General features: G+C 34.6%; 1 protein-coding gene, 1 non-coding gene and 1 pseudogene across 2 annotated transcripts; 1 reads left to right on the top strand and 2 right to left on the bottom strand.

The window, feature by feature from the left end:
• Positions 1–179: 179 nt before the first annotated feature.
• On the bottom strand, positions 180–27727 carry LOC120588269 (vesicle-associated membrane protein 714-like). The gene is made up of 6 exons (XM_039845568.1): positions 27449–27727; positions 23032–23102; positions 18982–19078; positions 18011–18109; positions 12333–12491; positions 180–374 (listed from the first exon to the last, which is right to left on the bottom strand). The coding sequence occupies exons 1-6, from the start codon at positions 27632–27634 to the stop codon at positions 237–239; spliced, it is 750 nt and encodes a 249-aa protein (XP_039701502.1). The 5' UTR covers positions 27635–27727; the 3' UTR covers positions 180–236.
• Positions 16649–16754, bottom strand: LOC120588684 (U6 spliceosomal RNA). Its single transcript, XR_005649272.1, has one exon. It is a non-coding gene; the product is annotated as a U6 spliceosomal RNA (small nuclear RNA).
• On the top strand, positions 21667–21783 carry LOC120588585 (uncharacterized; annotated as a pseudogene).

The raw sequence follows: 27727 nt of genomic DNA, 5'->3' as shown, positions 1-27727 counted from the left end.
GATTCCAAGGTCTGTGCTCTTGAAAAGAGAAGCTGGGGAAGTGGTGGAGCAGTGGAAATAAACAGGATTATGGAAAATGAAAGAAGTACAATGACAAGAATCAAGGGACACTAAAGGGACAAAGAAATACTTTCAACCCCCCCTTTCTCCAGTCCTGTTACTACAGAATGCTTTCATGATTGTCGGTTGTAGAACAACAATTTATTGATATCTGTTGGGGGTCGGGAGAGGAAGGGTCAGGTTGGTATTACATTTGTACTTAAAAGGATGATGATGATTGAAAGGAGAATTGCCACGGTGATGATTATGACCTTTTTGAAATGTTTCCACCATATCCTCCTAAGAATCTTTCTTTTTTTCTTGGAGTCTTTGGCCTGAAATGAAAATAAACACAAATTTAATGTTTTCAATTCTGCATTGATGGGCACACTTCAGTACTTATTAGAGCTATCTAAAAGAACAGATTTTTAGTTTGGTTTTGACCAGTCCCAAAAAGTCTCAATAGAGCTGAACAGCTTTTATAAAACGATGCACCAAGATTTCAAGTGCTTTCCTTATTGTGTTCAGCTGTACTCTTCTTAGCTTTATTAACTTTGTGACCTCGAACAAGTTACTTTGAGCCTGTTTCCTCATCTTCATTTTACTTAAATGCCGCTATCTGTTACAACCCTATTTAAAATTGCTAACCCCATATCTACATCCCAGAAGCCTTATTCCCCTTCAATACATTATTTTTTCTCCAAAGCACTTATCTAACATCATGTAAATTTTACTTATAGTTTGTCAATATAAGCTCTATGAAGGCAGGGTTTTTTCACTGCTATATTCCCAAGAGAGCATGCTATAGAGCAGGTGAAGTGTTCAATTAATATCTCGAATTAACAAGTATATTAAGTGGGGACAATGATAACTGTTATAGCCCAGACTGTGAGGATTGAGATAATATATCTAGACTACTATGTGAATAATTTATGCCATTATATTTTTAGTGAATAATGAGATGGATTTTGTTAAGAATTTAATGATACAGAAGTTTCATATCTTAAACCTAAATAAAATAGCTCACTTTTATTAACATGGAAAATATTATTGAAAGCATTCAAGGAGCAGTGGGAAGAAATGAAACAAGTCCACACAAAATTGTAAAAATCTTATATATATATTTCATGCTGCAAAAAGCTTTATTTCCATTTGGTCCACTCCTTTTTGTTTTAAATGTGTATAAATTTCTCATAGCCATGATCAAATGAATTGCTTAATGCTTACATGGACTTCTGCTGTCTGACACTTGGATAAGAGGTAAAACTGCAGCATATTTCAATTAACTTTATTCATGCATCAGATCAGATTCTTTATTCTCAGCGTATACGGTGAGTTTTCAAGAGCAAAGGTATATGATTACAGTGCATGCTATAAGTGGCATGGGTCCCAGTATTCTACTCAGATGGCCTCATGACTCTAATGTATGACAAGTTATAAGAGCACCAGGTTTATATACTCAAGATGCTGTTAGTTATTCCAAAGGATCTGGCATATGGAAACTAGTGAGTAGGTGTACTTTCCAGGAAGCTGTATTTTATTGAATACTTTAAATGCAGGTACTTTATGACACACATTATATGTATTTTTGCATAATACACAATACTCATAATAACCTTGGTGAGTATTCCTATTTTACAGTATTGAAGAAAATGAAGCTCAAAGGTTTTAAGTTACTAGTCTAAGGTCATATAGCTAGTAAGTGGTGGAACTGGAATTCAAATCTGCAATTGCATGACTACTGCCTTGTGTAGAAATATTCAATTAAGGTATAAGCAGACTATGTTCTTCTCTTAGATTACCTGCTTGCTTTTATTAATGTAATGTGCAAATACAGTTTGAAAAGTCAGAATTCTACAAGGCTTACGAATAAAAATGGCATTCTACTGCCCTACTCCTTCACACCCCAAACCTATTTTTGAAGTAATTATGTTCAGCTTTTTTTGTTGTTGTTGCTGTATCCCTGTTACCTGGAACAGTGGTGCTCAACTGGTGGGTGATTTTGCCCTCCAGGGGATATCTGGCAATGTCAAGAGACATTTTGTCATGACTGCAGGGGGCTGCTACTGGCATCTAATGGGCTGTTAAACATCCTACAATGCATAGGACAATCCCTTACCCTTACCACCTGGAACAAGTAATTACCCAGTCCAAAATGTGCCAAGGTTGAGAAACGCTGACAGTATTCGACATACAGTGGGTGCTCAATAAATATTGGTTGAATGTGCCTCATTAGCTGTTTATTTTTCTTCCTGGTGTTTGTTTTCCTCTGCGTTACTAGAAAGCATATATTTCTTGATTTTTCTGTTTCTAGCTACAGAAAATATAATTCTTACTATATCCCCAACCCCACCACACGCACCTTTCCTTTCTTTCCTATCCTTTTTGTTTAACTAAAACATTGTAAATATTTGCTGAGCCATGGAGTGTATTTGATTACATTGCCTTTAATGTATAATTTTCTGGTTTCTCTAGAGCTTATAGTAGGTAGACAGTTAAACAAAATCTTTTCAATTGTTAGTTGCCATAAATTCATTCCCAAACTCTCCAAAGGAGCTGAAAAATATCCTTCCTTTGATTGCTCCTGTGTTGAATCCACCTGTTTTATCTTGACGTTCATCACAGAGCCTTTTCATTTGCTTGAATATGGTTTGGTTGGCCTCTAGGTTTACTATATAGCTTTAATCTTGGGATCTTTCTTCACCAATATCCTGGGAATGCGTCTCTTGTGTTGGGCCTTCTGTTTTCTTAATCTCATTTTCCTCTTTCTTGATTTTTTCCCTTATTGGTGCAAAATATTTGCCAAAAACTTCCTTAGAAAGGGTGAGTGGGAGATATATTTCTGAGAACTTACGTGCCTAGAAATGTCTTTATTCTACCTTTACATTTAATTTGTAATTTGATTGGGTATAGCAATTAGTAGAAATCATTTTCCCTCAGAATTTTGAGAGCATTCCTTCATTTTTCTTTTAACACCCATACCTTGCTATTGTGAAATCTGATGCTATTCTAATTGCCAAGTCTGTGTTTTCTCTTTTTCTGAAAGCCTTTAGAATCTTCTCTTCCTTTTTAATGTTATATAATTTCAAAATTACATGTCCTGCTGTGGTCCTTGTTTTTGTTCATTGAATCTGGAAACTCATATAGTTCTAGAAATTTTTCTTTTATTACTGATTTTCTCCCCTTTGATTCCTTCATTTTATTTTTCTGAAACTCCCGTTATTCATATGTTGGATCTCTTAGACTGATTTTGTCCTCTCTCTCTTTTTGCTCTACTTTCTGTGAGAATATCTCAACTTTACATTATAATACTTCTATCGAATTTAAATTTACTGTTTATTTCCAAAAGATCTTTTTTCCCCTATAAATAAGCTTTTATATAGCTTTTTGTTCTTGTTTCAGAGATGTATTCTTCTCTCAAAACATTAGAAATTTTTTTTAATGACACTTTTTTTTGCTTCTGCATTATGTTTTTCCTGAGTTGTAGTTTTTCCCTGTTTCTTTATATATATTTTAGTTATAGAAACTTTCCTCTCATGATCTGTTATTGATTTACTAAAATAATGACTGGAAACTCAATGAAGGCTGTCATTTGGTGGGCTTTACTATAGGATACTGTGGTGTGGACCTGACCATTTCATTAGGAGAATGCGTCAATATTTGTAGGTCAGTATCTGTAGGTTTTTTCTGTTGTTGTTTTTCCATTGGTCTTGTCAGTTTTCCCAGTCGAGAGATGTTGGGGAGTGGTCACCATATTCAGGATGCAGATTTTCACTTTGTCCATCTGATTTTAATATGATGGTCACTTGGGATTCAACTGCACCTGGTGTCTAAGTTTAGAACATCTCCGGTCTACTGCTTTAAAATAACAAAATTTATAATCCTTTGTCAGGGATAAGGAGAAGAAGCAATGTGGTTGTAAAAAGTGAGGACGTGGCTATACAAGTAACATTCTTTTTAAAGACTTTATACCCAGTCTCTTCATTCTAGACCCAAACGGCATGTCTTCTTTTAGAAGTACCATGTGTCTCCAATTTCTGATCCTTTCCAAGGTTCTGTGGCCTGGATCAGTTTGCATCTTAATGTCATCTCCTCCTTACAAGCTTAAGTTTCAAGCTTTTACTGCTCTACTGAGACTAACAATTACTGATAATCCATGTTCTAGCTTCCAAAATTGTTGATATTTCTTAATTGTTGTCTTTTCTAGTTTTTTTTTATCCTAGTACTTTATACATTAAAATCTCTAATTATTGTTTTACCTACCATTTTATTGGAATTTTGAGAGCATATCAAGATAAATGTATATGTTTAATATGCCAAGTTAAAATCCATGACCCATACTTATCTGTAGGCAGACTAAAAGAAAGCTTATTGGCCTACTTTTTGTTAAACACCACATCTGCTTTTGAAGAACATCCAATAGAGTCTTTTACAAAAAGACCAAGAGAAAAGAGATAGAGAAAACTAATTTAGCTAGGCAAAAATAGAGTGATTATGTGCTGTGTGAAAATAATGTGAGAAAAATTGTAAAATACTTCACATTTTATTGAGCTGCTTCTACTCAACTGGCTTCAAAGAGGAAATCATTTTTTCTACATGTAATCATGAAAATACAATGTACACATAAAAGTGGGATTTGTTTGGAAGGTAAGGCAGTATAGTGAAATAAGTTTTCATGTTTTTTGCTATGATTTTTCTGAGATTTAGATGTTGCTTTTCCCACGAGACATATAATAAAAAAGTAATAGATCTGGCGATATGATAGATTATGTAACTCCATAACCCTGCCACTATTACTACTCAGAAATGCTAGATAAAACATAAGAAGCAAATGTTTAAATGCATAGCTGAACTTGGAAGAAAGTGAGAGTAAGGCCATTTCAGATGTCCTTCACTCCCTGTTTAACTAACTGCCATCTGAAATTGAAAAACTCAGCGGCCCAAGGAAATTGGCAGTCATAAAATGGAAAAGGCTTGGGTTCCTGGATTACCATATGGAAGTCTGCCCATGGAAAAACCTGCCAAAAAAACCAAACCTCTATTGAATTTAAAACACTGAAAACTTGTATGTTGTTACAGCTAGTGTTTCCCTAATACCGAAATTGGTAGTAGGATGAGATGTTATTACAAAATTCTAAAACATGTGGGTTAACCATCAGGTGATAGGCAGTGAAGAAACTGATATTAGAGGCTAGAAAGATAAAGACTTATGCTATGGAGAGTAAAATATTTTCCAAAACATCACCTGTGGTAACTTGGAGGGAAGACTACCTACCTGAGTCTTTCACTTTAGGAAAAAAGGTTGGAAAACAATAGTAGTGTGAGTTCTTGTTACTGGTTGCATTTAGCAAGGCAACAATTGATTGGTTTGCAAAAGGAAAGGAAAAGAGAGGATGAAGAAATGTAGAACACTGAAAGATTGGAAAGTTGATAGTTTTTTTCACCCCCCCAAACAAGAGGAAATAAGATCGAAAAGGTTTTTTAATGACAAATGCCCATTAAGGTTCTGCCCTTTCTCAATAACAAAAAACCCCTCTAACCTATTAAAAAATGGGCCAACAACTTGAATAGACTGTCTCTAACCTATTAAAAAATGGGCCAACAACTTGAATAGACTGTCTCTAAATAAGATATAATGGCCAATAAGCACATGAAAAAATGTTCAACATCATTAGTCATTACGGAAATGCAAATCAAAATGAGATACCACTTCATATCCAGTAGAATGGCTATAATTTAAAAAAATGGAAAAGAAGTGTTAGAAAGGATGTGGAAAAACCAGAATCCTCTTACATTACTGGTGGGAATGTAACATGGTTCAACCACTGTAGAAAATAGTTTGGAAGTTCCTCAAAACTATTAAACAAAGAATTACCTTATGATCCAGCAATTCTATTCTTATGTATATACATGAAAACAAGTATTCACACAAAAACTTGTATGAGAACATTCATAGCAGCATTATTCACAGTAGTCAAAAGGCAGAACGACCCAAATGTCCATCAGCTGATGAGTGGATAAACAAATAGTGGTATATCCATACAATGGAATATTATTCAGCCATGAAAAGGAATGAAGTACTGATACATGGTACGATGTAAAATTAGCCAAACACAATCACAGATTGCTAAGTAAAATTAGCCAAACAATCACAGATTGTATAATTCCATTTATATGAAATATCAAGAATAGGCAAATTCATAGAGACAGAAAGTAGATTAGTGGTTGCCAGGGGCTGGAAGTAATTGCTTAATGGGTATGAGGTTTCTTTTTGAGGTGATGGAAATGTTTTCAAACTAGATAGAGGTTATGGCTATATAACATTGTGAATGTACTAAACACCACTAAATTGTATACTTTAAAATGTTCATTTGTTATGTGAATTTTACCTTAATTAAAAAAAAAGATTCTGCCTTGCAGCTTAAGGATATAAGCTTCCAAGCCTAATGGCTCAAGGTACTGCCTTTAAATTGAGAGGGAGGCATGAAGACAAGGAAGCAAAGAACTATATCTAGAGAACTTTTCATGTGGCTACAAGTACTTGGAAATGACTAGAAGCAAAGAGGTTGGAAATCAATTAAGTTTTGAACAAAATTATAAATAAACCAAAGTTTGGTCCTTGAAAAGACTGAAAAAAAAAAAAAGCTTGAGGACAGACTAAAATAATTATATGAGAACATAACCACACATAATACATAGTATATAGTTTTTATACATTGTTGAATTCAGTCTTTGCAGCAGCAATGATAAAACAATAACATTAATGCAACAACACAAAGAGACATTTAATATGCAATTCATCATATTAACAGGTTAAAGAAGAAAAGTCATCTCAATGTAGAAAAAAAGCATCTGATAAAATTCAATCCCCTTTCACGATAAAGTTTCTTAGCAAATGAGAAACAGAAAGGGACTTTTATATCATGTTAAAAGGTATCTTAAAATCTGAATGTAAATTTAATAATTGGGAAGCACTGGAAATATTCATTTTCAATCAAGAATAAAACAAGTATTTTAGATATCAATATTTCTATTCAAAAATTTATTAGAGGTCCTAGATACGGTTGTAAGATAAGCAAAATTATATAAGAATCCAGTCATTATTTATATGATAGAATTTCTATGTAGAAAATACAAAGAAATTCATAGACAAACTATTATCAGAAAAGAGTGCAGCAAGATTTGTGATACTAAATTATTATGCAAAAATTGATTGTATTCCTGTTAACCAAAAATCTTTTCAAAAATATAGTTTAAAGATATCATTTACAATAGCAACAAAAATGGTAAGATGTCAAGGAATAAATCTCATCAAAAGTCTACAAGACCTGTATGGGAAAATTTATGAAACTCTATTGAAAGATTTTGAAAGAGACCTAAAAAAATGAAGAGACATAACATGTTCAGAGATGGAAATAATATTTTAAAGATGTCAGTTCTCACCATATTAATATAATTACAGCTAATATCCCCCCAATTTTTTTGTGTGTGGAACTTGAAATGTACATTCTAAAATTCATTGAAAGAGAAAAAAGCCTAGCCACCAATTTTCAAAAAATAAAAAGTAGACAAATTTGTCCTATAAGATATTAAGACTTCTTATAAGATGTTAAAACTTATAAACCACAGTAACTGAAACTAGCCCACAGATATAGAACTAGACCAGTAGAATAAAATATATAAAAACCAAAAGAATAAAAACCATTCACATATGAAAACATTACATATGACAAGGATGGCATTACAACCCAAATGGGAAAGGCTGAGCTAGTCAATGGTGTTTGGGCAACTGGTTATTCAAATAGAAAATAATAGAATTTGATTTCTACCTCATACTATATGCAAATATAAAATTCCATGTTTTAAAGACCCATGTTTAAGAAGCAGAATTTAAAACTTTTAGACAAGTGAGACAAAAGTATCTTTGTAACCTGGGGAAGGGAAGGAATTCTTAAATGAAATGCAGAAAGCATAAACCACGAAGGGCAAGACATACATTTGCCTATATGAAAGTTAAAGACTTCCCTCCTAAAAGAAAATATATATAAAATTAAGTCAATTAAGTACATACTGGGAGAACATATTTCTCCTTTATACAACTAAGCATTAGGAAGAAGAATTGTATACTCATTCTTTATTCTAATAGTATAAATTCATATTTTATATAGTATGAATTATTAAAAAAGATAAAAAAGCCCCATTAGCAAAATGGGCAAAGTATATCAACAGAAAATTCACAGAAGAAACTCTAATGGTTAATATAAATAAATACTGCTCACTGTTATTCAAAATTAGGGAAATACAAATTAAGACAATAATTATTTTCCCCCCACTGAATTGTTAAAATTTATAATCTCATAATCCCAAGTATTGAAAAGAATGTGGAGCAATAGGAATTCATAACATACTACTGATGGAAGGATAACCTGGCATAACACTTTGGAGAGCAATTTAGAAATGTTTAAAGGGGCATACATTTTAAGATCCAACAATCCCATTTCTATGTATACAGTGAGGGTTCCAAAATGCATCGAGCACCCCAAGGGGTTACATAAGATGATCCCAAGGGGTTACAGAAGATGCATCGAGCACCCCAAGGGGTGACATTAGATAAGGAGAGCTGAAAAATAATATTAGAACCTCTATTTTAATCTAAAAAATAAGGAAATGAAAATGTATTAATGCTTAACATATGGATAGACAGTGACACCTCCTCTAGGTGTGTATATAAGATAGTAGATTATGAAAGTTAAGGTGGTTGGGGGTAGAGAGATGAAGAGTTGACCACTGCATACTCCTTTATTCACTTCCTCATAGTGTACTGCAATGCCTGCAGTTTACATGCATTTGGGTAAGTGAATTTATGAGTAATATTATTTAGTTTTAACTAAACTAAAAAGTAGACATGTGGCTTTGTAATCAGATAAAAATTAAAATTATACACATAAGGCAAACATAAAATGGTAAAGGGGATAGATCTCTGCTTCTAGGTTAAGTACTCTATCATCATATTTAGAGATAAAAAATAGTGATTTGTACTCAGATTTGATTTTTTATCACATGACTATCATTAAAATACATTATGAATATTTTTCTTAATTGGAAAGTTTTAATTTTCTTAAAACAAATTATTTAATTTTATTTAATCTTTACTTTGTTCTTTTAATTTCTAGTTTTTGTATGTTTAATATATCTTATAGAAGAATATATATAATTTATAAATGTTTAAATGCATTCTTAAGATTTTTTGAATATGCATGATCAAAAAATTTTATAGACCACTGTCCTAGAAACATTTTTGTAAAAGTATACTGAGAGACATGTACAAAGATGTTCAATGCGGTACTGTTCATAATAAAGAAAAGCTGTAGTCTACATTAATGCTTATTAAAAGGAGAAAGAATAACTTTTTAAAATAGTAATGATATGCTGTCAGAAATTAAATTGATAAATCAGAGCGAAGTGTATCAAAATGAATACATTTCAAAAACAATGTTGAATTAAAAACTCAGGTCACAGAAGGATATGTACATTAATTATAATGTCATAAAGTTAAAAATGCAAACCAATAATAGATACATATTTAACTATACATATATAGCAGAGGAATAAAAAAATGCATACAAATGATTCATATCAAATTCACAATAGTGGTTTTGGTGAGGGAGTGGAATGGGCTTGGGAAAGGTGCACAGAGGACTTTAATTATATTTATAATTTTACTTCTTTAAAAAACAAAGGCCAAGTCAGATGTGGCAAAATATTAAGACCAGATAAAGCAGGTTGATGATTACAATGCTATTAACTATTCTAAAAACTTTTTTACATGCTTGCAATAAATATTTCATAATAAAATAGTTTAATTTTCTCGGGATTCCTAACTATGGGCTCTGAGACACACAGTATTTAAATATCATACATGCTTTCTAATATAACAGAATGAGGTAATATTAATTGTGGAATTTTATGACTGCAATTTCAAAATGCTCTGTAAGACTGTAGATACTATCAGTTCTCCACCGTTTGGCTGTTATGCTTTATCCATCTATTATGACACTAATACATACTTTATATTGCAGTTAGGTTTATATAAATCTGTCTCCTGCAGTAGATTAAACTGTGTGTCTTATTTTATTCTTTTACTCCTGAAAATGATCAGCATAATATCTTGTACATAATAGGCTCTATGGAATGTTTATTAATGAATATTGAATGAATTTAAATGGCTTGAACAGGATTATCTGAACTCGTGCTGTAACTCATAAAGTACAACTGTAATCCTAGATAATGCCTGGCAGACAGTAGATCTTCAACAGATATTTGTTGAATGATAAACACAGCCTGGTGAGGAGTCTTGAGTTGGGTTTTGATGGGTGAGTGCAAGTTTTCCAGGGCAAGGAAAAAGAGAGGGAACAGTGTCTGTAAAGGTGTGAAATAATGTAACATGTATTTTGCAAACTACAAACAATTTCTTACTGAGATTTATAAACTGCTTATCTGGGTCATATGACTGGCAATATAGTCAGAATAAAGCTCTTTATCTTAAAGAGGTTGGACTCTACCCTGCGAGGACAAAGCTGTACCACCAGAATGTTTTAAGAAGGCTATAGAAAATGCTCATACTTCCATTTAAATAAATATTCTAGTGTCAGTATGGAGGATGACTGGAGTGGAGGAGAACCAGAAATAGGGAGAACAATTAAATTCGGGGATTACCATAGTCAGACAAGAGATAACAGATCTTGGAGTGAGAGAGTGAGTGGCACTGGGATGGGCAGAAAGTAGATTTAAAAGAGATTTAGCCATTCCATGGAATAATATTCAGCAACGAAAAGGAATAAAATATTAACACATGCAACAAAATGAGTTACTATCAAAAACATTACACTAAGTGAAAGAAGTCAAATATAGAAGACTATTATATAATTCTATTTATCTGAAGTTCTATAAAAGGCAACACTACAGTGAGAGAAAGCAAATCAATGGTTGGCTGGGGTTAGGGGTGGGGAGAGAGTCAACTGCAAAGAGCATGAGGAAGATTTTAGGATGAAAGAGCTATTCTATCATTTGAATGTGGTTACACAACTGAAGACAATTACCACAACTCATCAAACTCATACTTAAAGTGGGTGAATGTTATTTATTATATATAAATAATAACCTAATAGATTTTTGTTTTGTTTTGTCTTTCAACTACAGTTGACATTCAATATTATATTAGTTTTAGTTGTACAGCTTAGTGGTTACACATTTCTATACCTTACAAAGTTAATCACCCCAATGAGTCTAATACCCATCTGACATCATACATAGTTATTACAGTATTACTAATTCCTTTTACAACCCTTTGTAACTGCCAATTTTTACTTCTTAATCCCTTAATAAATTGATTTTAAAAGTGAAAAAATGAGGCTAAGACCAAAAATGATTTAGGAGGTAGAATCAATAGAACTTGGTGAGTAAAGTGTGTATACTTTGCTTTACATTGTGGCTGTTTCTAGAAAAGATCTGTAAAAGTAAATTTTAAAATGCTCTAAGGGAACTAATCAATCCTTAGTGATTGCTTTAAAACTATTTTCTACTAGAGAATTTTTAACACATATAAAAGGTGACAGAACAGTATAATGAGCCTTATATACTCAACATCCAGTTTTAACAACCATCCATCTATGGCCAATTTTGCTTTATTTATACCCCATTCTTCTCCCCTACTCTTGAACTATTCTGAAGCAAATACCTCAGATGTTACATAATTTTATTCATACATATTTTAGTGTGTATCTCTAACAAATAATGACTACTTTAAAAACATAACTACAATACCATGACCACACCTAAAAAGTTAATATTTCTTAATGTCATCTACTATCCTGCCAGAGTTCAAATATTTAATTGTCTCATGAAGTTGTAAATTTGTTTGAATCAAAATCTATTAAGGACCACACATTTAACTGTTATACCTTCTAAGTCCATTTTTTTGGTAAGTTCTCTTTCTCTTTTTTTCTCTTGCAATTTATTTGTTGACTAATCTGTTTCTTAATGTAATAAATCCTTCTGTTATGCAAATAATCATCTTCTACTTAAATGTTTTTTTAAAAATTTGGATTGTTTTACAATTTAAAAAAATATTTTAGTTGTATTCCAATAATTTTTTGATAAAGCTATAATGTGATGACATAGGATTATCTCATAGTACCCACGGTATGTTTTTGCTTTTGGTGATTTGTCTCAAGGGCATTAATCCTATGGTTTAGATTACTGTTTGGATACCAAGACAAGTGTGCATCACTCACAGTTGTTTGGAGATCGCCTGTTCTGTCGGTGAAGATATTCAATCGTTCTTCGCTTTCCAATATTTTATCAATATTTTGGGACATAACATTTTTTACATCAGTTACTTGACTCCTCAGTGTGGATATCGAGCTGTCATCTTGATTTTTATTGTATTTCATCTATGTGGAGTGAAATATAATACAAATTTTATTTTCTATAAATGAAATCTATTATATTGTACACATTAGAATAAAAGTGTCAAAGGCATATCTCACTTGTATTTTGGCATAAGATATCAACTTATGATATCTTATCATAAAGAGCCTCAATTTGTCCCACTTTAATCTTGCAAAAAGAAGGGGTTGGTGGGAGAGGGATATATCGATGTTCTCATCACTGTGGGAATTTTTTTTTTTTTTTTAAATATAGATTGTTAATTTATTTAGACTTTTTTCCCTTAAAGAGCAGTGTTAGGTTCACAGTAAAATTGAGTGCAAAGTACAGAGTTCCCACATGCCCTTTATCCCCTGCACATGCACGGTCTACTTCACTATCCATATCCCACTCTACAGTGGGACATATGTTAAAATGGATGACACTACACTGATGCATCATCATCACCAGAAGTCCATAGCTTACATTAGTGTTCACTGTTGGTATTGTACATTTAATTGGTTTGGACAAATGTATAATGACATGTATTCACCATTACAGTATTAGGCAGAACAGTTTCACTGCCCTTAAAATTACCTGTGCTCCACACTATTCATGCCTCCTTTCTCCCTAAGCCCTAGTAAAGAATGGTCTATTTACAGTCTCCATAGTTATACCTTTTCCAGAATGTCAAATATTTGGAATCATACAGTATGCAGCCTTTTGATTGGATTTTTTCACTTAGCAATATACACTGGAGGTTCCTCCATGTCTTTTCATTGCTTAATAGCTCATTTCTTTTTAGTGCTGAAATAGTGCATTGTTTGGATGCACCAGTTTACTTATCTACTCATGTATGAAAAGATACCTTGGCTGCTTCCACATTTTGGCAATTATGAATAAAGTTGCTATAACATCTGTATGCAGGTTTTTATGTGGACAAATGTTTTCAACTCCTTCAGATAAGTACCAAGGAGCGTGATTGCTGGATTGTATGGTTAGAGTATGTTTAGTTTTGTAAGAAACTGTCAAACTGTCCTCCAAAGTGGCTGTTCCATTTTGCATTCCCACTGGCAGTGAGTAAGAGTTTCTATTGCTCCACATCCTTGTCAGCCTTTGGTGTCGTCAGTATTTTGAATTTTTGGCCATTCTAATAGATGTGCAGTGCTATCTCACTGTTGCTTTAATTTGCCATTCCTTAATGACATATTTGGTAATAAGGTCTTTGCAGATTTAATCAAGATGGTTAGTCTTTGATCTTTCTTTTTGTTCCTTGTCTTTTTCTCTCCTTTTTAAAAAGCTTAATCTTTTTTAGTCTAAGAGGATCATCTACGTTTTGTTAAGATAATATATTCATAGTCCATTCAATGGCATTTGGTACATACATATATTTTTAAATTTCTCAAAACTTTTTTTTGAGCTGTGTGCATTTTGTTAATTATAGTATAAGAAATTCAAAAACTTTTATAACATTTTCTACAGATTTAAAGCTTACCAGGTTAGCTTTTAAATGTTAAACAGAAATTTTTTTGATGTCAGATGTGTTAACTGTTTAAAATGTGCATATTTTCACAGAGTAACTAGTTTTCAGGGAGATATGTTAATATATTTTGGTTGTCTTGAATTTGCAGGATTCTTCATAAGAAAATGTATAAATTTAATATAAAAGCACCTATCCTTAGTTATTTTGTCAGGCATTGTAGTGGACATACCCTATAGTAATCCCCAGTAAGTCACATTCTTGTAAATTCCCCTTCCCTTAAGTGTGATTTGCTTCTAACTAATAGAAGCAAAGGTGATGGAATGTTACTCCTGTGATTATGTCACATTATATAATATTTAGCAGATTAGAGTGAGAGAAATTCCTTTGCTGGCCTTTGAAGAAGCACGCAGCCATGTTGCAGATGCTCACCTTGGGTGGCAAGGAACTGCTATCAGTCTCAAGGACCTGTAGGTGTCCTCCAGCCAACAGCCAGCAAAAAGCTGCATCCCTGATGCAGCTATAAGAAAAAAAAATTTAATTTTAAGAGTTTATTTGAGTAAGAATTGATGCAGCACCAAACCAGAAGTGGTTAGAAGTGCTTCTAGGAAATGAATTCTGCAACAATCCAAATAAGCCTGGAAGCAGATTCTTCCCTAGAGCTTCCAGGTGAGAACATGGCCTGGCTGACACAGTGACTGCAGTCTTGAGAGATCCTGAGTGGAGAACCCAGTTGAGCCATGCCTTGATTCCCAACCCACAAGAACTGTGCGATAATAAATATGTGCTGTTTTGTGGTAATTTGTCATACATAAATAAAAAACTAATACAGGTATACTTAAAATATTACAGAAAAGTTCAAATATATACAAAAGCAGAGTGAATAGTATAATGAACTCCTATGTACTAATTAGATAGTTTCAGAAATTATCAATGCCAATCATGTTTCATCTATGCTACTACCAACCACCCCTTTCTCAAATGTATTATTTTAAAGCAAATCCCAGATATTCTTTTAGTCTGTAAATGCTTCAGTTTGTATCTCTAGAAGATATGGCTTCATTTTTTCTTAAAAACAAAACTACAACATCATTACCACAACTAAAAAAATTCCTTAATATCATCAAATAACCAGTTTGCGTAGAAATTTATCAAAAACAAATCATAGTTTTAGTTGTTTTGTTGAATCAGGATACAAAGTCTACATACTGATGTCTTAAGTCTCTTTTAATCAATAGGTTCTCTTTAACTGCCCCCCTTCCACAATTTATTTGTTGAAGAAATTGGGTCATTTGTCTAATAGAGTTTCTCATTTTCTAGATTTTGCTGATTGCATTGCTGTGCTATCATTTAACGTGGTCATTGATCCACTTCCTGTAAACTGGTACTTACATCTAAAGGTTCAGTCATAATCAGGTTTGATGTCTTGGGTAAGCATAGCTCAGATGTGTGCTGTATATTACTCGTTTAGTGACATCAGGAAACACGTTAACTGCTGGTCGATTGTCTCCCTTACTGTGACCTTAGGAATGGGTTTAGGTGTTTTGAGCCCATTTCATCCATTATGAAGTTTCACATCAGCTTTTCACTTCATTTTTTGTCAGTCATTAATGGTGATTGCCTACAACCATTATTTCATTAGGGATTGCAAAACAGTGATATTTATTACCTCTTCTTTATTTATTAGCTGGAATACTTCTATAAAAACAACAACAAAAAATCTTTTCTCAATCAACTATTTGGTTCCTTTGAGGGATAGTTCATATAGGAAATTAGAATAAATGCCTGACCCATTCATTTGTTGGTTTTCAGAGTGATGAGGTATCTTTCAAAGTTGACTAAGAAGACATTCTCCCCACCCCTTTTGCAGTATCTAGGGACTCTTGAATTTAATATATTTGATGTGTTACAATCCACTGCAGTTATTATACTTTTTGATATTCAAATTATTCCATCACTGGCCAGTGGCAGCCTCTTCAGGTTGGCTCCTAAAGTCTTTTGACATGCGTACCATAAACTTGGATAGCTTTCTTGTTTCTGGTATGACAAAATGCTTCTGACGTATATTTTCTGTCTCATATAAGGAATTAGGTTCCTTTTAGTGTAAAATGTTATTTAGAAACTATAATCTATACACTGAAGGGTATGCTGTTACTGGATTGGCCATTGTTCTTGGGTTTTTTAGTGGATATGCTAGGAAATACTTTTTTTTTCTTTTGTTAACGAATTTTATTGTTTGGTATGTTAAAGAGTAAGGACAATGCTGTAATTTTTTAAGCTTACTTTAATGATTTATACATTTTTTTAAGTTTATTACTTATTAAATTTTATTTTATTATTAGTTTCACGTATAAAGTACATTGGTTAGACATTTACATAGTTTATGAAATGACCCCCAATTACTCTTTCTCTTCTCTGGCTCTACACCTAGCCATTTTATTACTACTGACTGCATTCTCTATGCTGTGCTCCCCATCCCCGTAACCATCTATCTATCAACTACTAATTTGTACTTCTTTAACCCTTCACCCCTTTCTCCCAGCTCCCCAACTCTCCTCCCCTCTGGCAGATTGCCTTCTGTATTTGTGAATCTGTTTTAGTTTGTTCTTTTTGCTCCTTAGGTTCCATATATAAGTAAAATCATATGGTATTTATCTTTCTGTCTGGCTTATTTCACTGAGCATAACCTTTAGGTTGGTCCGTAAGAACATGGAATGCTTCATGAATTTGTGTGTCATCTTTGCGCAGGGGCCATACTAATCTTCTCTGTGTCGTTCCAATTTTAGTATATGTGTCCTGAAGTCAGCACGGAAATATTTTTTTTTAAAGAGAAAATATACCATGTGGTACATCTTCAATTACATATTTTTACTATTTAATTTTCAATTAAAATTTAGGTTATAAGGTTTTACTTAATTCTTTGACTTTATAACTATTATTGTATATGGTATACGAAGGTGGTCCAGTTTTTTTTTTGCATGTATTTGTCCAATTTTTCTGCACCATTTATTGAAGAGACTGTCTTTACCCCATTGTATATTCTTGCCTCCTTTGTCATATATTAAGTGACGTATAGGTATGGATTTATTTCTGGTCTCTCTATTCTGTTCTATTGATCAATTCATAATATTTATTTGAGTCCTTTTTTTCATTAGGGTGTGATCTCACTAGGAATACCCAATCAAATTACTGTGTTTTAAAGTCACTTGAAATAAATTTTCATTGTCTTTTAAGCCATTATCAACTCAATACACAGTTTTTTTTTTTGCTTTGAGTTTTAGGGATTAATTTTTAAAATTAAAAAATTATTATGATAAAATATACATAACAAAATTTATAATTTTAATGATTTTTCTAACTGTATAGTTCAGTGGCAGTAAGTATATTCACACTGTTGTGCAACCATCACCGCCATCCATATCCAGAATTTTTTTCATGTCTCCAAACTGAAACTCTACCCATTAAATAACTCCTCCTCTTCTGTTCCCACTAGGCTCTGGCAACCACCATTCTATTTTCTATAGATCTGACTACTTTAGGTAGGTACCTTATGTAAGTGGAATTGCACAATATTTGTCATTTTGTGACTGTCTTATTTCACTTAGCAGGGACTATGTTTTAAATATTTAATAGTATTTTTAAATTATGTAAAATATATACATGGTTCCCAAGTCAAATTTGTAAAACACATTTCATTCAGAGAGGTCTATTTTCTATTCCTGTCCCCCAACCCCTACACAGGCAAAATTTTTGCTTTATCCTTCTCTTGCACTCCTCCCCCCACTTTTTTTCCTGTAAGCAAACAAATATATACATTTGCATTTATTCCCTACTTCTTAAATGCTTGCATATAAGAATGGTAAATAAATAATAGTATACCATACAAATTTTCACTAGCTTGCTTTATTCACTTATCAATGTATCATGGATATCATTACTTATCATCATATAGAGATAGAAGTTCTCAGTTCTTATTCATCTTTATAGCTCTTAACTCATAATTCCCCTCTGAATTGTAAGCTGTAATACTAACAACGTTTAGGAATATAGTTGGAGGTTACATACCATATACTTTCCTAATACTTGTTGAAAATCTGCAACTGCATTTGAAGGAAAAAACGGATCTTGTGACTTCAAAGGATTCCTCAGAAAAGTATCACTAACCTGGGAAAATGAATGAAAAGATTTAAGCTATGCAGATAATTTGAACTGAGGAATTACAGAGTACATGTTTATTTGAAGCAGCCTGGCAGAAACCTGAAATAAAAGAAACCAGAACATTTCTAGGTTTGTAGTGGCAGGGTGTCCTTTCTATTTAAAGATGCAGTATTTATGAAAACTGCTTGCCCAGTCTTCTCCACTGCTGCAGTACAGATTACATCCTCATACCATGAGACTGCAGGTGCTACCTTAATTCTTTAGTATGTGTGAGGACTTGCAAGGAAGAGCAAATGTTCACCACTCGCAGACAAGGAAAGACGGGAGTCTGTGATAATTTTCGAAATTAACGCTTATTTCCCCTCCTACCCCTATCCTCAAAATCCATTCAGTAATAACAAAACAATCCCAACTAAATGTCATGATATTATTTTTCAAACCCTAGGGTTGCACTGGACATTTCAAAGTCTGAAGAAAGAATTCTGACAATTGTTTGTATTTAAATTTTGTATTCCCCAGAAGTAGTGGGAAAAATTATGTAGTTAGCAATTCTGTCATCTGGTTTTGAAAAGGTGGTGAACTTGGGATGTTCTGTCATAATGGCAAAGAAAAAAAAATTAGAGTATATTCAATCTAAATGGCTAACAGTGTTTAGCATCTAGACTCTAACTAGCATCTAGACTCTAACAATAGTCTAGGCCTAACTGTAGAGTGACAATATTAGGCCTAATAATCCTTGATTCTATATATGTTACAGTTTGAGTTGTGTTAATAAAAGAAGTTGGTTACATTAAACAAATGAAATATATGCATGATTCATTAATGTGACTGGAGAATAACTATTGGTAATTATTAAAGTAGTATAAGAAATTACTTACACTTTTAAGAAATGCAGATGGTGTTACAGTATCCAAGGCATTATCTGAGGCACATAGGTAAGTGATTCCATCGATAAAGAGACTATGATAGATAAAGCTTTGAAAAGAATACATTAATTTACATAATATCGAAGACATTAGGTACACATGCAGAGAATTTAATTTTGTTTTCACACTCTCATTAATAGCATAAAAGCTATATAACTTATAATCAGATTAGAATCTTTCATATATTAAAAAATTAAATTGTGTTCAATAAAAAACTATAAACTTTGAATATGTATTTAAAATAAAATGTATAAATAAAAACAAGTTACAAGAAAGAAAACTCTGAAATAGGTCAGACAGAGAAAGAGAAATACCATATGATTTCACTTATATGCAGAATCTAAGGAGCAAAAGGAACAAACTCATCAAAAACAGACTCACAAATATAGAGGACAGTTTGGTGATGGGTAGAGGGAAGTGGGGTTTGGGATCTGGGAGAATGAGGTGAAGGGTTAAAGAAATACAAATTAGTAGGTGATAGATGGTCACAGGGATGGGGAGCACGGCATAGGGAATGCAGTTAGCATTAATATTTGGCTAGGTGGAAAACCAGAGGAGAAAAGGAGCAATTAGGGGGATTGTTTTATAAACTATGTAAATGTCTAACTAATGTTCTGTATACTTGAAATTAATAAAAAAAAAGAGAAAACTCTAATAACCTAATAAATATGTATATTTGAAATGGTTTTGATAAAACTCACTTATATTCCAAAACTGAATCAAGATTCTGATCAAAGAGAAAATGTTATGTTCATTAATTTTTACTATCCCTATATTTTAAAGTAGACATATTCAATTTTGGCGCTTCTTGGCTTTCTATCAAACAATAGATTAGAATTTAAAAGCCATAAACTGCCAATACCAAATATTCTGGAAAACAGGATGAGTTGGGGAGGAGGAATTAAACTCCCTTATAGCATGCTAAAGTATACCTTGTCCTGACCACTTCGACTTCTAGACCATTAATGCCTTCTCAGTGTCACATATTAGGAGGCTAGATGAGTCCTGGAAAATGCCTCCATCTTTACTGCCCAACAATCCAGAACACCTAGGGATATGGCAACAAAAATAGTTGCTTGGTGCTAGGCTTCAATCTAGTTATTCTGAACACTATATCTAAATGGTGAAAAGGCACTAGACCCAGTCAAATGCTAAACTGGATATGTATGAGAATGAGAAATCTCTGAAAAAGGTAGAAAAGATAATTCTAGAGGCAGAAAATTTAAAGTATGTGCCCTATCAATATAAATAGAGGGCAGTTTGGTGATGGGTATTCATATCATATCACAAATACAATATGCTATGAATATTCATAATGATGACATTGATTCATACACAAAATCCCCAAATGGAAAATATTTTTATTTCTAAGTTGGGAGGAGTGTTTGCTGAAAAAGAGTTGCTAATTATACTACCTCTCTGAAAGTTGTATATATGATTCGAATGTGAAAGGAGATAGTTTAAATTTATGCTTAGTACGTAATTAGTGAATAACATCCAGAAACCATCTTTAAATGTTAAAAAACTTGAATACCTGATATCTAGCACATGCTGTCAACTGACAAAAAGAAGGTGGAGAAAAGTATGTCTGATGTCCTACCGTTTATCTGTATCATTCTCATATACTACTATAAGGAAGTACAAATATATGTATGTGTCTCATATAGAAAAAAAGAAAAAGGAAATGATATACTAAAAACTTATTCAAAATGGTTACCTATATAAGGGGAGAAAGAGTATAGTGTGAACAGGAAAGAAATGAAAATTAGACTTCTCGAAGGAAATGTGTTTTGTAGATTTGACTTTGGAATCATATAAATGTTTTGCATAATTATAAAATTTCATTAAATGAAATTTCAAGAGTACAATCCTTAAAAAAATGAAAACAATGAACTTAACTTTATATGAATTAATTCTAGCAAGAGATGACGTAGTGTGATTCCTATGGTATTGGTGGAGGTGGTCACACTCTGGATATATTTGAAAGGTAAAGGTAAACAGAATTTGCTGATGGATGGGATTTGAATGTAAGAGACAAAAGTCAAGGATCATAAAAATTTTAGGCTTGAGGAACTGGAAAGTTGATGTGTGGAAGGCTGCAGGAGGAGGCTTGGTTTTGGATACAAGTTTGAGATGCTTATCAGACAGACAACAGAGATATGGAATGGGCAGCAGTGTATATGAGTTTGCAGTTCAGGGAAGAGGTCCTCGAAAGATTGAAATTAGGATGTACAATACAGGTAAGCATATTGTAGATGGGGAAAGTGTCTATTTTTGAAATCATTCCTGCTAATAGGTGAACACAAAACTAGAGTATTACCATTTTGTAACCCCCAATAAATTAATGGCTCTAGGGTACAGGCAATGAATATCAATGGCTGCTATCATGTCAAAAGGAGGTATAAACAGACATTATCATCTGATGACAAAACACCTATACTCTTGCTGAAGAGATCAAGCCTCTTGATTTGGCTGTTTGAAACATTGTGAGCTGCATTTTGAATATGTAATCAGCAAGCCCAGACTGTGGGAAACTCCACATGTTCTTCAACAAGAAATTTTAAGAACAGGAAAGGGATGGAAGGAGAAAATGTAGGTTAAAGAGATTTAAATAACACCAAATTAAAAAATAGGCAGGTCTATGGCCATGCCACCCTCAACACACCCCATCTTGTTGATCTCGGAAGCTAAGCAGGGTCAGGCCTGGTTAGTACTTGGATGGGAGACCACCTGGAATACCGGGTGCTGTAGGCTTAAAAAAAAAGGCAGGGGCAGGATTAGGCTCTACTATCTGAGGTGCATATTTAGGTGCTGAGGCAATGAAGAAACCCGGAAAAGTGACTGATATAGAAGTTGGAATGGTGGTTGATTTTGGGGAGAGGGAAGAAGCTGTGAATGGACAGTATACATGTTGGGAAGTTTTTTGGGTGACTGGCAGTGTTCTATTTTTTTTTGGCTTAGGTGGCGGTTGCAGTTAGTAGGGGGGTTACTTTGTAACCCTTCATAAAACTAGTGTGGTTTTTATATTTTAAAAAAATTTTTTGACCCCCTCCACCCCTTTCTCAATCTCTGGCAGGCAAACACTAATCTGTTTTCTATATTTATAAACTTTTTCTTCCCCCCCTTTTTTAATTCCCCCCTGCCACTTCCACTGCTGACCTATATGGATGTTGCCATTTCCCCTTAAGAATTGGATCTCTGAAGGCGGGGCGTCCTCTCCACGGACCGCACCCGGGGCCTGGTGCACCTAGGGTATGGTCCATGGCTCCACTTGGGGTGCAAACTCAGGACCTTCTGCGTGTAAAGCACACGTGCTAACCACTACACTGTGGAGCCACCTGAACTTTTTTTTTAGATTCCACATATACTTAAGATCATACAGTATTTGACGTTGATTGACTTATTTCACTTAGCATATGCCCTCAAGGTCAGCCATGTTTTTGCAGATGGCAAGATTTCATTCTTTTTTATGGCTGAATATGTATTTTGTTTTATTTTACAATATAAATGTTACAACAAACCTACTCAGACAATGAAGAGTCTAAAAATACTGGAAGCTCTCTTATTCCCCACCTGTTCCTTTACCAGCAAAATGTTTTCAGGACTGTTTTAGGCCATACAATGTAATGTCCCAAGTAAAGCTTAGAGTCATCTTGTTAAAGATGTGTTCAAGTAGAAGTTTCCTTTTTTTATTAATGAAATATTTGGGGGTATACCAAAAAAGTACAGAGAATAACAAGAACACTTGCAGATCCACCATTAATGACCCCTGTATGCCCTTTCTCAATTTCATTCTTCTCTCTTCCCTTTGCAGAGATAACGACTATCTTGATTTCATGTTTATCATTCCCATTAATGATTTTATGCTTTTACCTATAGAAGTTCTCCCTTCTGAGGGTTCAATCAAGAGTATTGCAACTAATATACTTTTTCCTCATGTCATTATTATTGGAAATAGCTGGTAATTGTTAAAAAGTAGATTTTTATTAGAATATACCTTACCTTCCCATTTGAATTATGGTCTTTGGTTCAGCTCTAAGAAGCACTAGTCTAAGCACTGTTGCTGCTGTTTCCTAAAAATAAATTGTCAGCATTCACTTTGTAGAAGATTGTAGTGTTTTTCATTATTCCTCTCCTAAACTTACCTATGCTCTGATTAGTTTATTAAGGGATGACTGTTTACTAGAACTAATAGGTGGTTGGTTATTCATAATTCATGGTAAGAGGCAAGTTATCATGAAATATTCAAATGAATCTGAAGGAAAATATTAAAATTACATAAATCTATATACACTGTGTATATACATATAAGTGTGCAAATAAAAGTTGCACTAGAGAATTGGCCTTATTTTTACAGTCACTTATATGTGGCTTCAAGGCTGGGAAGTACTATCTAATCAAATATCTTTTCAGTGACCTGCAGTCACTGAAACTATAAATAAAATATTAATGGATTTAAAGTATTCAGCTCTTATTCTCTGTATACCATAAGCCCCTTTTTTAAGATAAAAATTTTATTCACTATTATTTACTGGTCTCTTTCTATAAAGCAAATAATTGCTAAGATCTCTTATACCTGTTTCTTATAGAGCTCATTCTTTTGCTAAAATTTGCAAGGTGTTAAAATTATCCAGAATACCTTAAATATAGTTAACTGTACAGAATCCCATTAATTTACTTTAGAAGTGTGAAAGGAACCTGAAAGTTACCTAAGAAGCCTTGAATAGCCATATTCCTAATTAACTTTTCCATTTTCATAAAATGACACTTGAAATAAAAACTTTTTGAGAGGTTAAAGCTTATTATTAGTAGTAGAGAATAAAACTTGAAATTCTTAGTATTGCCTGGAAAATCCAGGCAAAATTCTCTAGGAAAAGAATTCCTAAGAAACATGAAAAATTAAGGGAATACACAAACTTTCAGTTACTCTATTATCATCACTGGAATATATTCCCCTAGCTTTCCCCAAGTGTCACTTTTAGAGTATTCAGTGAAATCGTAGCAAAATTTGAAACAAAGAAAATGGCAACATGAGGCAATAAAATGAGTGATGAACTGGGCTCTAGCTCTGTTTTTGGAATTAAAGTGCTGCGCAACTTCAGAAAGAGATTGTTGGGATCTGTTTCTTGGTATGAAGAATGAAGGAATTGGATCTGACCTCTAGGATCCTGTCTAGCTCTAGGACCCTATAATAGCAGTTGATTTGATCTCATGATTAAGCCCTGGTAGGTACTAATACTTTCCTAATGAATATAAAATATTTGTGACATCAATATATAGCATCGAGGAAAGACAGATAGAACTGTCCTTTAAAACACCTAGTCATCCCTTTTCTTCTCCCTGGTCAGCTTTCTGCATAGCAGTTGTTCTAAACCTTTAATCCTTCCCTCTAACTGCATACTGCTCCAGCCCCTCCCACTTCTTTATCTTCCTGCATGCTTCATCAAGAGAGGCCCTTGGGCTTATGAATTCTTTCAACTTTCTTTCTCCCTCCCTTCTTAATTAAATGTTTATTGAGAAGCTGCTATGTAAAGACAGATGAAGACAGCCCTTATCCAGAAGGAATCTCATTGCAGAAATAGAGAAGTAAAAGAAGATTCTAATTCAATCTGGTAAGTAGTTTGGTAAAGTGATGGAAATTAGCCTTGGCATAGAGAAGACTTCAAAGAGGAATTAAGGAAAGTCTGAAAGCTCAAAAGAGGCTATACTGCTAAAAAGTGGAGATGAGTGGGTTCCAGGGAGAGGGAAAAAAAGATGAAAAGGGAGACCTCCTTGGTGAGACTGGAGAATAGCATGAAGTTCAGGATAGCTGGAAGAGAAGATGATAATAGAAAAGCCCTACTAAAAGCCTTAGGAGGGCCTTGAGTGCCAGGATAAGTAGTATGGCTTTTCTCTGAATGTAATCAGGTGCTACCAAATGATTTTAAGCAGGTGAGTGACATGATCATATTTGCTTTTAGGAACATTTACTTGAGCAGCAGTAATTGAGAGGGAATTGGTTTTGAGAGAGAAGAGGCTGAAGTCTGGTAGATCAGTTAGGAGGCACTTTCGATAATCCCTGTGACAAGTAATGAGGGCCTAGATGACAACACGGTTCAGAAACAAGGAGATGGAGTCAAGACGTATTCAGGAGATAGAACTAATAGAACTTGGTGACCAAGAATAAATGTGAAGGTGAACAAGAGGGAAAAATTGAAGTTGACTCCTAGTTTCCAGTTTCAATGGCTTAGGAGGGTTCCTAAGCAAGACTAGAAATACATGGGGAGGAATCAGTTAGGAAAGAATTAATTTAGCTCTGGATATGATATGTTTAAACTTCTATTAGACAATCTAACTGTGGAGAAAGTTATTTTATAAGTGGATTTGGCAGTGATGAAAGTAAAGGTGTCCATAGGTGTGAATGAATGTGTCAAATTCAAAGAGGACTGAAGTTAGAACCCTGAGAAACACAGCATTTAAAGGACTGGAAAAGAGGAGAGCCCCAGAAGGATACCAAGTTTTGTAGCTCTATATTCACACCTCTCCTTTCCCCAAGAGAAAGAGGGCATTCTTTGAATCCAAGGCTCAAATCTCCACTGCCACATTGGATTTCATCCCTTCGTGCATCTTTAGGTCTTGTTCCACCAACAGACTCCTCCCCTCTTATATCTCCAACCTCATCTTCCCATTAGTGTACATACCTGTGAAAGTTTTCTCTGTATTAAAAAAATGAGGCCCTTCCTAGACCATGCTTCTTTTAGCTTTCAATGTATCTCATTCCCTTTGTAAATTCTTGAAAGAACAGTCTAACTTAACTCTCCCTTCTTTCTCATCTCCCATCTACCTGGCCTAAAGCAACCTGCCTTCTGCCTCCACCACGTCTTCCAAACTGCTAAATGTAAGGTTACCAATCATCTGCTAATTGTTAAGTCCAATGAGCATCTTTTAGATCTTGTTCAACTTCTTTGGGACATAAAACATTCTTTTAACTTTCTTCTTTCGGCTTTCAGGACACCACTGCTCGTAGATGGTGACCCGCCTCCCTATTATGTTCTTAAACAGTGCTTTGCCTTTTGGTCCTCTTCTCACATTCTACACTTTTCTTGGGCAATCTTACTTCTATTATCTTCAACTGTTAGCCCTGATCCTCTGAGTGCTACCTATTGGACATTTTTATCACTTAAAGCTTTTGGGAATTGGTGGAGGAACAAATGCACAAATCGACTGGCCATTTCCAACAGGCAACAAAATTCAACCTGTCCCAAACTACTTTCCTCCCCTGCATTTCCTCTGACTCCCTCCTCCAGGATTCTGCTCCTCCACATAGTTTCTATCTTGTTTAATACTACTTAACAAAAAATTGTCAAATTATACAATTATAATTATATAATTATACCTTAAACATGTACAATGTTACATGTCAATTATATCTCAATAAAGCTGGGGGGGTGGGGGAGAAAGAATTAAGAATCATTGTAGGTGTGATCACTGTCCCTTATATCACATATTCAATGGGTCACTAACTCCTTAGGATTAGTTTTACGAAGTCTCTATTAGGATCTGCCCCATCCTTTGAATCTGTACTGTTATTGCCTTAGTTCAGGCCCTTACATCTTCTACATAAACTGTAACAGTATCATCCTAACTGGTTCTCTCCCCTCCAATCCACCTTCTAGATTGTAACGAAACCAAATTTTCCAGAAGACGAATCAGATCATGCTATTCTTGCTTGCTTCCCAGTTTCTCTAGGATAACAAACTTAATATAGGACACTTCATTAACTATTCTCTGCCCACTTCTCTGACCTCATCTTTAGCCTCTACATGCTATGGCACTGTGACTGAGGTTCTTGAGGTTCCCCAAACACACCATTCTGTTTCCTCTGCACGGAGTCCTCATTACTCTTTTTGTGCCTGGCTCAGAACAACTCTTACAAGGCTTCTAAGCCAAGCATCCTAACATCACCTCCTCTGTAGCCAGCAAGTAGCCACTCATTCTGAATACTACGGGGGCAATCTCGACCTACTGCCCTTGAAATACTTTTTACACTGTAGATCATTGTATATAGCCATTGGAAATAAAGGGACATCGAGCTCATAAAGCGACATTTCCAGGTGCTGTCTTCTCTTCATTGCTGCATCGCCCCATACCTTCACTCAGGGATTATACAACTAACACATGCTCAATAAATGTGTGATGAACTGGCAGTCATTTCACCGCAGGGGAGAGAAAATCTTTAAGGGGGTCTCAAATTGGACAAGACTGCTAATCGTCGCCAAAAGGGTCGCGGGCAGCACCCACCCTAACCCCTAGGCGGCGCAAGTGCGGCTCCGCTGCTCTGCAGCTGGAGTGGCTCGCGCCCCGGGCTCACCGCCTCGCAGGCACGCCGCGCTCGGGGACGTGCCCTCTCGCGGGAGCCCGGCCTCTCGTCGCGACTCACTGCCTGTTCTGGTCCGCCCCGCAGCGCCGCGTCCGGAGGGGCGGGCTCGGCAGGCGCCACCCTTGAAGAGGAGCACGCGTAAAGGCGGCGGTGCCGACCCAAGGGTACCTGATAGGAGCCACCGGTCAAGGCCAGATCCGCAAGGACCACTCGGCCATTCGCAATGCAGCTGTAGGTGATCGTCATAGTAGGCGGGCCAGTGAATGAAGGGTTCCCGCCGGACCTAACCGCCCGCGACAGCCTGTGGGCGGACACTAGGGCGGGGCCCCGGGAGACGGC

Source organism: Pteropus medius, unplaced genomic scaffold (assembly GCF_902729225.1).
Source record: "Pteropus medius unplaced genomic scaffold, Ma_sr-lr_union100, whole genome shotgun sequence".
Taxonomy (NCBI): Eukaryota; Metazoa; Chordata; class Mammalia; order Chiroptera; family Pteropodidae; genus Pteropus; species Pteropus medius.
Note: the sequence above shows the minus strand (reverse complement) of the source record. Positions and strands in the feature narration are given on the sequence as shown.

Bases quoted from the DNA above. Each gene is read 5' to 3' on its own strand.
- LOC120588269 (XM_039845568.1), bottom strand. From the start codon at position 27,634: ATGACGATCACCTACAGCTGCATTGCGAATGGCCGAGTGGTCCTTGCG. The intron at 18,110-18,981 runs GTAAGTAATTTC...TCATTTTCCCAG, and splicing joins CATCTGCATTTCTTAAAAGT to GTTAGTGATACTTTTCTGAG. The intron at 375-12,332 runs GTGAGTGATGCA...TTTTCATTTCAG, and splicing joins CAGGCGATCTCCAAACAACT to GCCAAAGACTCCAAGAAAAA.